This window comes from Lissotriton helveticus, chromosome 7, assembly GCF_964261635.1.
Source record: "Lissotriton helveticus chromosome 7, aLisHel1.1, whole genome shotgun sequence".
Classification (NCBI taxonomy): Eukaryota; Metazoa; Chordata; class Amphibia; order Caudata; family Salamandridae; genus Lissotriton; species Lissotriton helveticus.
In genome coordinates, this window is record NC_136068.1 from 1,834,532,875 (window position 1) to 1,834,545,241 (window position 12,367).

The following is a 12,367-nucleotide window of genomic DNA, read 5'->3' on the forward strand; positions in this document are numbered from 1 at the left end:
AATAAATATGGATAAATACAGACGGAAATGTACAAAAAGAAAATACCATAAAACTGGGAGCCCTATTTATAATGTCTCTCACCGACAGCAGTTTCCCTGCAGTGTTTCCTCCTTTGCTCTGCCTCTTTACATTCTCCTGGTCGTTTGTTTAATTTTTACAAGTTACGCTCAGTAGGGGTGTGTGTTTTTGCAAGCCCTCCCTGACACTGACACCCCCTCCCTGGCCAACGAGAGCACTCCCTCCCTGGTGCTGTGAACGAATGTTGGCCGACGCAGCCCCGCCCATCCTTTAGAACGCCCACACTACGGCGGAATGTTCACCGCGGTAAATGGGTTAAACACAACATTACATGAGATTGATGTACGTGCTTGCATAAAAGGCAGTGTGAAGAATTTGTTAATCTGCTCTGGGTGGTTGTAAATGGGTATGACAATGAGTTTAAAAATGTGCCTATGATGGACACACAGAAATAAATATGTAGAACTAAACAAACAAGTGCATTGCGAAAAGAGATAAGCAGATAGGCATGTAGATACTTTAACAGAGGCACACAGAACAGTACCAGGATACCCTCTCGGGTGATAGTGCGCTATAAAAATGTGCATAACATCACATATGTAAACACACAGATTCACACAACCTTTTACACGTAGATGGACATATATATGCATAGATAGACATACTGACATATGTAGACAGATGTGCACACACACAGAGACATACTACTTCATACATATAAAAACAGCTACAAACAAGGCAGGCAGATAATGTTTTTGTTTAAATCTTTGTATTATATTTTCTTTCAGTTCAAGAAAACATTAACCAGTACATTAATTGCATTTATCCTTCACATTCAGTATTCTACATTGAGCAGAACATCCAACCTCCTTGGCAAAAAAAATATCAATAGTACAATCTATAGGAAAAGCAATCAGTATCAAACTGCAGTGCAACCTACAATAAAACCAGAACCCTTTGCGATTCCTCAGTCAATGAGAAAGAATTATTTTTAAAAATTAAAATTAATGAAATAAAAAAAAACATGTTACAGCGCTGCTATGTAATATTTTCATTTATTTAATTCATTTGTAGGGTGCTTTTATATGGCATCAACGTCACCAGAAGGTACAGGAGTTCTTTATATTACTACCCTTCATACAAGCGCACAGGAAACTAATCGCCTCCGCTGTTAAACCTACTTCTCACAATTTTATTTTAGTGTCAATTTTATATAGCACCAACATCACTTAAAAGTACAGGAGCACATTATATTACCGCCAATTACTGAACAATATATTGCCTTTATCAATAAACAAGTCATAACACTTTTACGGAGTTTTTTTAACTTATATTCCACAACTTTTCACCAAGCTAAAACTTTTAAAAAAACACCTTCTTATTAATCGCATAGGTGAAACCTATTGATGTTACTTTTTATGCTACAGTGTTTGTTAGCCCTTTGATTCTCCCCCTGTGAAGAGAAGGGGCGTGGCTAGTCCGGTGCAGAGAGACAGAGAGGAGCCTCTGATAAAAGAGCGGTAGCTGTGCTGCGGCAACAATACTGAAGGGCTGTTTAACTCCTCGCCACAGTGGGCTGAATTCACTGCTCAGTGGCTAACAGAGCCTTGGAGAAAAGAAGTTGAGTTCTGAAGGACAAATGGCTTGTTGACCAAGAATGCCCTTTTTGCGTTCCTGCCCTTTCGAAGTGGCGAGTTCTGCAGGTCGGACGATCACCTCTTGTTGTGCTGAGGGAGAGATGTTGTTTTTTGTTGTCAGAACCCTTAAGCCTCAGACATTTTGTGGCGAGGGGGTAGCTCAGAACATGCAAACCTCTAATAGAGGGAGAGGTTGGTATTATTAATTTTCAATGTCATTTGACTTAATTAACACGATTGTGCACATCTCAGACAGCGCCACATGTGGCGGACTGTCACAAGGGGGCACCCTATGGATGTACGGGTCCGGGTTGGGTTGCGCGCAGTGGTCAGCAGGGGACGTTGTGTGCACAGAGGGCTGCGGCAAGCACCTCACAGCTCGGGTGCATGTCACGCATCAGGGGTGAGCTTTTTATGCACTCTACCTTCTGTAAAACATTCCTTCCAAACGGGATAATTGTATACTTTGTCACCAAACACTAGCTTTTATTATTGTTATCGATGAGGGTATTTTTTTATATATACTATTATTATGATTTTATTATTATTGTTTACCTAACATATTCGTCGCTATTTTTAATATAAAACATCCTTTCTGTTTGAAAAGAACGCCTTACACTATCTTTCCCAGCAATATTGTATAATCAAGATTATTTCTGACGAATAAATATTGCTTCTCTAAATAATGACTATACTAAAAAGAATTTCCTCTTAATCATTTCCCAATAAAACGTATTTAAAGTGCATGTTAAGCCCATCAAGGGGAAGGGAAATGACGACATAGACACTCCCGCCAGGGAAGATAAGAGCGTGGGCACAGTCGGGCGACTGCGCAATGTAGCGAGCAACAGTCGAACAATTACAAAATATATACACACAACGAGAAAGATATAGAGAAAAGGATGGGGAAATGCAGAAAGAACAAGATGACAGTGTTTACTTGCTTTGCCCCGTGAAATGGATAAAAAAAAATAATGAACAATCCCGCGAGTGGTGTGCACGCGCCACAGAAGACGTGCTTGCCCGAAACCACGTGACGGCCTATTGGTGTCTATTACGCGCTCCATTAGTCCATGGACGGAGCAACACGCCCGCCTTTGGCCAATTGCGTGCAGTCTTTTATAAAAAGACGCACGCAAAGGCCAATGGGGTAGCACAAAAGGAATCGCACACGCACGAGCTTGTGCAATTGCTAGGTCAGTGCTAAAACCCCGTTTTTCGATTACAAAATGCCTCGCGCTGTGCAGCACTGCTTTGCAGTGCAACGCAGGTCGCGAGACCTAAAAATAAAGGCTCTTTATTACTGTGGAGCGATACCAGATGCCCTGTGCTTTGGGGAGGGACCTTTGCAAGATCCTTTTCAAACATACAAAATTGATGATGTCAGCAAGCATCAAGGACTCTGCTCTTCCCTCTTTGGCGTGATCAAAGGTGGTGATTGAATGAGAGAATAAATGTGGAGGCAGCAGGGCTAAAGCTGCAGGTTCTGCATGAAACCTACTGAATAAAAGTTTGTGGATATGGTAGGCATCTAAAGTGCATCCCACAGTTTAACTGGAAAACGCAGCCCTTGCAGGTCATCTGCTTATCTTGCAAAGCATTTCCAATTGCCTAATTGTGATCAGGTTGCTGTGCATCAACACAGCAAGGAAACTGAACAATTCACACAGTAACTTAATTAGTCAATCAGTCAAAAATTATTTTATTCATTTTAAACACAGGACATCATAAAAGTACATAAATATAAAATTCGTCCTACAAAAAGTAATCCAACTTGTCACCTTCGGGAATGAAAAACCCCAGCTAAAAACCTTGATACGTAAAAGCAATCCTTGCCATTACGATACAAATTGGAAATATAGCAAATCTGGCTGAACGTGTTTAAAATCCTTGATTATAAAAAGAATGCTGGTATACTTCTGTCGTAGAGTTATAGACTAATGGCATGTAAAAACTACAATAACTTCATTAGATCAGCATGTCCTATTTAGGAATATGGATGTAGAGAATTGCATGGAGTGGCTGTTCATTAGATGTAGGCAATTTCTGTTTTTCCCGCAAGGTTAGTAGTAAGCAGTCCATAGTAGGCATTCATGCGAGTGTAGTCACGGTAGGTGTAACTCAGCCTGATAAGATTTTGTTGGCTATGTATGTGGCTGTGTTTGTCATGAATCTGGAGCAGCATAGTGATTGCGGAAAAGTTTACATTTAGTACTTGTTACTGTGGGGATCTCAGTGGAGTAACTTTGTGCGCTGCTATTAGGTATCTGAGGGCCTTATTTACGAGGAGATTGCGCTCCATCATTGCCTTTTTATGCAGTGGTGGCGCATTCAGTGCGCAACACTGCTCTATAGATACAAACTGACACATTGAGCTCGATGTATCAGTTTGTAGAGCCCTGCATCACGTTATACCTGCGCCAGGTATAAATATGCAGGTTAGGCGTTCCCATGCATAAAGCTATGTAGAACTGGCGCCTTGAAATTTACAGCATTTCACTGTGTCACTCTACGACTTGGCTGTGTCAAAATCTTTACCCCTGCTAAGACCAGGCATAGGGAATGATGCAGGGCTTTTACAATGAGACTCGCTTATGTGTTCTGACGCAATGTTACAGTTGCATCAGTTTTATGACCAACTACAGCAATGCGTCACTTTTGCACCAACAGATGCTACAGAATTTCTGACCCATCTGTTAATCCTTGCGCAATGGAGCCTTGTATTGTAAATACAGCACATCCATGGTGCTGCAAGGACATTTGAAAAACAACAGGTGATGGACAGAATGCAGAACAATGTCATACATTCACCCCAGTACAGAGATCTGGGCCTAAATCCATCGTTTTTTTGCTCACCATGCCTTTCCAGTTTGAACCTAGCTATATGCAAATCAGTCTTGACCCTGTGCCCCATGGGAACAGTCCAGCCCAAACTCAGCCGCGGGCCGTGGAGGGAGTTACGGTGGGGCAGGGAGGCGGGGAGAGGGAGGGGCAGGGTGGAGGGACCTAAAAAACGGCATATGGATAATTGCAGGTAAGTACATAATTTAATTAATAAAACGAAATTCGTAGCGCGCACAGCATCGCATTTTGCGATGCAGTGCTCGCTACAAAATTCGTTTTAATAATTAAATTGTGTACTTACCTGCAATTATCCATATGCCGGTTTTTAGGTCCCTCCACCCTGCCCCTCCCCCTCCCCGCCTCCCTGCCCCACCGTAACTCCCTCCACGGCCGCGGCTGCCCAAACTGCTAAGCCAGGTCCTCCCTGGACTGGAAACAAGCATCCAAGGACCGGTTTCGGGCTTTCAGCCCTCTTCAGCCTGGATAGCTTGATTCCAGTGGCATGGAGAGCACGGGACTCGCGTCTGAGCATACCCGTCCCACTCGGGGTGACAAATGCAAAACAACAGGTGATGGACAGAATGCAGAACAATGTCATACATTCACCCCAGTACAGAGATCTGGGCCTAAATCCATTGTTTTTTTGCTCACCATGCCTTTCCAGTTTGAACCCAGCTATATGCAAATCAGTCTTGACCCTGTGCCCCATGGGAACAGTCCAGCCCGAACTGCTAAGCCAGGTCCTCCCGGGACTGGAAACAAGCATCCAAGGACCGGTTTCGGGCTTTCAGCCCTCTTCAGCCTGGATAGCTTGATTCCAGTGGCATGGAGAGCACGGGACTCACGTCTGAGCATACCCGTCCCACTCGGGTTGACAAATGCAAAACACATTTGAGGCAAGGAAACTGACACATCTATATTGATTCGTCAGTTTCTTGTTAATGAGGTCCTGAATGTTTTATACTTTTCCAAAGAAGTGCTGTAAAGAAGCTGAATTGAATTTGTGTGCTCAATAGGCTCTCCCTTCATCAGCTGACTGTCCCACTTTTAGAGCTCTCTGTAGACTGTCTGGAGGGAGCTTTGTGATCTTGTTAAGCAGAGTGCCACATGTGTCAAGTGGTATTATTAGTGTTGAAAATGCAGGGACATATTTATGAATTTTGTGGTCGAGGGCATGGCAGTAAGTCCCTTTGCTTTGCTGCCTTGTGTCATAGGGAAAGCACTGTATTTATCCAATATGGCTCATTCCTGTCCTTTTTTCTTGTGCTAGCACCATTTTGGCAGGCTGGCGCCAACACAGTCACCCTTGCACCATAGTGTAAGACTTCCTGTGTTGTAGGCAGGATTGTTTTTGTGCAGGAAGGGAGACCTTCCTGCACAAAATCAATACTGAGAGTTTTTTTCCTCTTTCTTTGTGTGCTGCCAAAGGAAAGAACAAGGAGAAATAAAGATATTGCTCCTCGTTATGCCTCTCTTGGGTAGGCTTATCTTTTTGGTGCATTCCCAAGTTTACCTGTTCTGTTAAATCTGGGAATGTGTCCAAATCCATGGATGTTAAATGGAACACCCATGCAACATCTCATGGAAACATCTTCCTGGCGCAGAGTAACATGACGCAGCAGTTTTGCACTGTGTTCATTTACTCAAGATTTATGAAGCCACGCAGGGCATTGTTTTTTGGTGTTTATAAATCTCATTTTACATTTATGTCGCTCCCGTGCCATGTTGCGTGTTGCAAGAGCGATGCACTGGGCCTCTTAAATATGCGCCACAGTATTTTATCAGGGACATGCTTCTCATTGTAGGGAAAACTGGAAATGTTTAAGCCTTGCACAGACACCTTTTATGTCAACCCCTAGAACAAACCTTTCTCCATAAGATCCCACAGCTAAAAGATTGATTTTTTTGAAAAATTATAGATTTTGGTATGGTGGCTAACACATACACACACCAATTTATAATAGAATTCTGAGTGGTACATGTTTTGTATGTCACAATGCAGTCAGCATGCAAGACTCACTGACTTCGAATCAAACCTCTGCCATGGATGTATGACGGTACAACGGTTACCGTTTCAACGCGTGCCATTACAATGCGTCTTTAACAACGCAAGTCGTTACAACGACTTGCGTTGTTGGGCGCGGATAGTGAATAGTATAATTTACTATTCTAACACCAGTCCCCGTGGATAGTAGGGAAGGTGTTGGAATAGTAAATATACTATTCTTTATCCTTTAGCGCCCTCCAGCGCAAGTCGTGGTTACGACTTGCGTTGTAAAGGATGCGTCGTAAAAGCACTGCGGGGTAACATCCGCATTGAAAAGGATGTTCCCCTCTGCCATTCAGTTTACAGAAAGAATATTGGAAAAGCTGCATTTACCTCGTGGACTTTCTCACCAGCTTACCTTTGAGTTGCTCTGAAAGCAATAAGAGGCATTGCCAAGTGTATCGAGCGCTATGCAAATGCTAAAGTTTGATAAAATATAACTGTGCACAATGTAACTCAATCAAGGTATGCAAGTTGTCGGTAAACTGTGGCTATTACTACACCGAAATCATATTTCACAAGTAGTGCATTTAAATTTCCACCGAAATCCTGAAAATATGACAAAGGTGGAGTCCTCCAAAAAATCCTAAAAGTGATAGTAGAGGTGCGGTTTGCTTAAAAGATAACACATTACAGACAATATAAATAAAGATATTAAGTTAATAGTTGCTTATTAACTATATTAATGTCTCAAAGTCCATTACCAACTTGCCCTGTTTCAGACCATGCTTTGCTAGTGTTATATGAACATGTATAAAGCCCATCTGAACAGTAACCAAAAGGCAAGTGTGAGAGATAATTTTGACTATTAAAGATTGTCTGCTAAGTGTCATAAATGTGTTGCACTAAAAACAAAAATACTGCACTTTACAAACTTATGTTTTATTAAAATTGGTCTAACAAGTCCTAAACTAGGCCTGACTAAGCTATGTCTGACTCCATCTTGAATTTCTGCCTGTCCATTTTTTCATTTCTCCTCTCCTCACACATAGCAAAATGTGCACTAGTGAGATGCTTTGGGTTGACATGTTGTTATCGGTCAACTATGGAGGAAACTTTCCTTTCAAATGTAACTGTTCAAGGTCTTTCCTGACTGTGTTTCAGTAGTCTATTCATTATGCGATTCTGACATTGTTATGTGTGTAACTCAATTTGTACTGTCACATCCGATGACATTAGGTCAAGAGCTAATAATATATTTTATGGGACGGTGTTTGGTATTCTTACGCTGAATTCTGTATTTTGCTTGGCTGAGCTTTGCAACATTTTATTCACTTAATACTATTCGATTTTCACTATGTATTTTCTTATGAAAAGAGCCCATTATGGAGGTGAGCCTTTGACTCTTTGATTCTTAGAAAGCATTATACCCTTGCAAGCGTGTCTCATGCTTAGGACAAATAATTATTTTAATGTTCTTTCAGAGGCTTGAACTAAAGTCAAATCTAGCTGCATTTGACTGAGCCTTACACTAATTTCCCATGTCTGATTTATAATGCATTGTGTCAGATTCTGAGACTAATCATACTTTCTACACTGTAATGCACTTTATTCAATTAATAAACCTTTATAATTTCAACCTCATATCTCAAGAAGGCTTTTTTGATTATGCCACTTATTGACAATTGGGACTTTAATTGGGGCACATTACCTTATCCCGTCTGAATATATTGTTCTGAATATTTTCAAAATGCTTCCTTCAAATTCCCGACAGAGTCGGGATCACTGCAGGAAGTTCATTGCACAGTCAGCCCTATCTAGGGTGTAAAGTGTAATGCCTATTTTATCCTGTCCGTCACCACCAGGAAAAACCTGGCAGTGAGGGACAGGAAAAAAAAAAACTGCCCCATACCATGGAAGAAAAATCCCATGGTGCGGGGGTCATTATTATTTTTTTTTCAAAACAAACCTGCTTTGGGAGTCTGTTTTTTGAAACACAAAAAAACTAGTGATAAATTTGACAGCCGGCTGTCCTGGCTCATGGTACTGTTTAGCAAACGTTTCATACATTGACAGGAACTGCGTTGTCGGTGGTTCTTGCCCATCAGCCCAGTTGTCTGCCAGGCCAGCAAACAACTCAACATTTTGTGTGCTGAGATCCTGCTGAATGCTGGATGGAGTAAAGTCCTTTCATCAAACTCTAGATCAGGCCCTTAGAAACCTATTGAGACAAGAAGTATTAAAATTCAATATTTCCCCCTTTTTTTATATATCTTTTTTTATTAACAAACAAGCAACAATACAGAGCATTAGTCAGCATGAGCAGTAGAGCATACATCCATCAAAAGTTAGACACAGGTTACATAGGTGCCAATCACGTTAAGCAATATGTGAGTGTTAAGGCGTTTCAAGAGTCTCTTCATCAATTTGGGGAAATGGGTGGGTACAAAACTTCCCCCTTTTTTAAAGTCATTTTTCTTTTTCAGAAGTCGAAATACTTCTATGTGCAACTTGTTGATAACAAACAATATCTGTGGCATATTGGTTTTCAAACAAAAAGGCAAAAGTTCCAATGGAAGGTGTTATTGTCTACAATGATGAATTCCAAAGATAGAAAGGGCATTTTAAACTTGCCAAAAGGTTTACATTTCTGATATCTTTTTTGTGTTTGGACATTTCCTCAAATCATTGTATACAGGTAAATACTAACCTGTGTCATAACAAGTGTGGGGCTTGTTCAACAGTCTTAGCATCTCTGAGCATAAGGTTCCTGTTTAGTGCCACTGTTGAAGTGCAGTATCTGTTTAGTGCCACTGTTGAAGTTTATACTTTTAGGGATCTCTAGGAAAGATTGTTTTTAGATGAAGAACTGTACTAAGAGTCAAAATGCAACCTTGAAGCAAGAACAGGAATTCCTGGTTTGTGAGATGTAAATAATTTACCTTTCATTGGCAGGATTTCATAATGCGTTTCAAAGGTTTAGATGATCACTGGATTGGTCTGTCACGTGAACCAATGGGGGAGTGGAAATGGTCTAATGGAACGAAATTCAACAACTGGTGAGTTCTTCTTTCTTTTATTTAACCACTGTTGTATTGTGTTAGCAATATCCACTTAGTTATCATCAGTATAGCCCAAATTAGTCCAGCTTGAAGTTGACCTTGAAGGTCCAGAATACAAAGCCTTGGGGTGGTTACTAGGTTTGAAATGCCGAGAAAGAAAACTTGTACGCGGTCCACATTTTCCAAGCGGAAATTCAGGTAAGATACTCTAATATATTATCTATTGCCCCATCTGAAGTGCAGAAAAGGCCTCCCTACATGGAGTCGATGTTCCGATGAGTCCTATGTTAATGCTTTGCAGAACCCTCAAGGCTAAAGGAAAATTCAAGGATACAGACTCCTACTATGTATATTCTCAGCTTATAATCAAGTCAATATGAGCAATCAGCAACCTCCTGCTCCCTGTCATCTGTACCCCTTTTACCATTACCACAGCACTTTCCAAGCAAAGTAAGATGCAACGTGCCATACTGAAAGTATATAACTATAATTTCCTCTACTTACAAGGTAGCTGATCCATTGTGTCATACTATTTTGAGATGCATGGTGTGATGATTATTTTGAAAGTATATAAATGTTGTTTTCTGTTCTGTCTTGCAAAAGTCCCCCAAACCCAACTGTCCAGCTGTACCAATATTTTTGTAAATTAATTTCTTTAAAACTACTGAATGAAGTTACACTAAATCACAAAAAGCACGCTTTCTGGACCGTAATCGAGCCTCCTGCCAAAATTTGATGTAATTCCGTTAAGCAGTATTTGCGATAGTGTGCTCCAAAAAAGTATGTATTTTGAAACCCCTGCTTTTTCTTGGACTCTGCTTGATGCATCACCACAAAGTTTTCCATGAAGAGACTAGATAAAAATTACCAATTTTTGGGAATGTTTCGTGATGATTCGTCAAACGGCACAAACGTTATTACCAAACCAACACAAAAAGGCAATTTTCTATGGAAACACGGACCTAACTTTAACTACCCAGTATTGACCACTAATGGGTAACATATATATATATATATATATATATATATATATATATATATATATATATATATATATATATATATTGCAGTACTCTATCCACCGACAATCCAATGCCACAACGGATCAGGATAGACACGCGGACCCAATTACTTATGTGCTTTATATTTTATTTAAAGTTATTGCCCTGCATCTAATGCCGCCATGACGCGTTTCGGTCCGACCTGGACCTTGATCACATGACGCGTTACTCATGGATAGGCGCCAAATTTAAAGTGAACAGTGCCAAAATTAACAACAGCTGTGTATGAACACGATAGAGCTGGAAAACAGACTGTGGGGTACAGTTATTACATATAATAACATAGATTAACAATATGGTGGCAGCTCAAATATTTAAATCTGAAAAAACATAATGTTAATAATCCATTGTAATATATGAACCTAATTTACATATGCTGTACTTTTCAATAACATAATGTTAATCAAAAGACGGTTCTAATAATGCTATACAAGGTTTAATTTAACCACGTTAATCTCGTACTCCATATATAGTCTGTATGTTGTTGAAAAAGAATCAAGCCCAAGTGGGCAAGCACTGCAAATAGGCAACCTGCATCCAAAGATTCAGTGGTCGATTGCATCAACTACATAAGTGCCAATGGCACGAATTGTGTAATGCATAACGTAAAGAATATAATACAAATAGTGAACCCAGTGTTGGATCTGGATAGATCCAAGATCAAACTATACCAGTGTAAAAAAAGTTTATGAGTATGTGAAATATGATGTTAAAAACAAATGCATAAATTCATATTAAAAGAAAAGGCGCTTCATCTCAATTCATTTGATAATGTGTTGAATGCTTGGCAAATCGTTCCCAAATTGTGTAAGATGGCAAATAGCAGATAAACATTAACACATGTATATATTGCAAACAATTGACTATATGTCATAGGTTACTTGGGAATCTCCAACCAAACATAGGGGTCGATTAGGATCGCGGACGGACTTGCGTCCGTCCGCGACCCCAGAGCAGGAGGGAACCTCCGCATGGCATGCGGAGTTCCCTCCTGTGCAATTAGGATGTGACCGCAAGGGTTGCGGTCACATCCTCTATTTTTAACATTGCGGCGGGTGGAGCTTCAAGCTGCACCCGCCGCAATGTTAAAAATGCACGCATTGCATTTGCATGCAGTAAGAGGCAGGCACCGCGCGGTGCCTGCCGCTTTCTGCATGCAAATGCAGGGGGGTACCATAGGTACCCCCCATGTGCACCCCCCACCCCCCCTTCACCTAGGGGGCCCGCAACGGGCCCCCGCAGTGAAGTTCCGTATGTTTTTCCACGGCGGAAAACCCGCCGCGGAAAAGCATACTTTACAGGCCATCCTAATATGGTGGACGGTGTCTGACAGACACCATCACCATATTAGAGCTTTTCCGCCGCGGTTGTAAGCCAGCCGCGGCGGAAAAGCTGCGGACGGAAACCAGGACCCACCAGCCATCCTAATGTGGCGGTGGGTCTTTGGTCAGTCCGCTGAGGTTTTTCCGCATCCTCTGGGCCGGCGGTGCCTTCCGCCGGCCCCGAGGATGCGGAAAAACCGCGATCCTAATGACCCCCATAGTGTATATAGGGAATTAATTCATATACATGTATGTAAATCTTCCGTGGCATTCAGGCCCATCGAAGACTTGGTGTTCAGTTCCAGGATATATTTAGTTTCCAACATGCGTAAGGCACTTTCTCTATCCCCACCCTTGCGTGTCGGCAGTATGCAGTCAATGGCAAAGTAGGAAAGAAGAGTGTTATCACTTCCATGCTTGGTTTCAAAGTGCCTG

At 41.3% G+C, this 12,367-nt stretch overlaps 1 protein-coding gene across 1 annotated transcript in view; it reads left to right on the top strand.

Moving 5' to 3' along the window:
• LOC144770826 (C-type lectin domain family 2 member D-like) overlaps positions 1-12,367 on the top strand; it is a 143,932-nt gene that overhangs the window by 114,776 nt on the left and 16,789 nt on the right. The window contains exon 4 of the mRNA XM_078655600.1: positions 9,443-9,546. Within this exon, the coding sequence (XP_078511726.1) occupies positions 9,443-9,546 (104 nt within the window). The remainder of the gene's footprint in view (positions 1-9,442; positions 9,547-12,367) is intronic.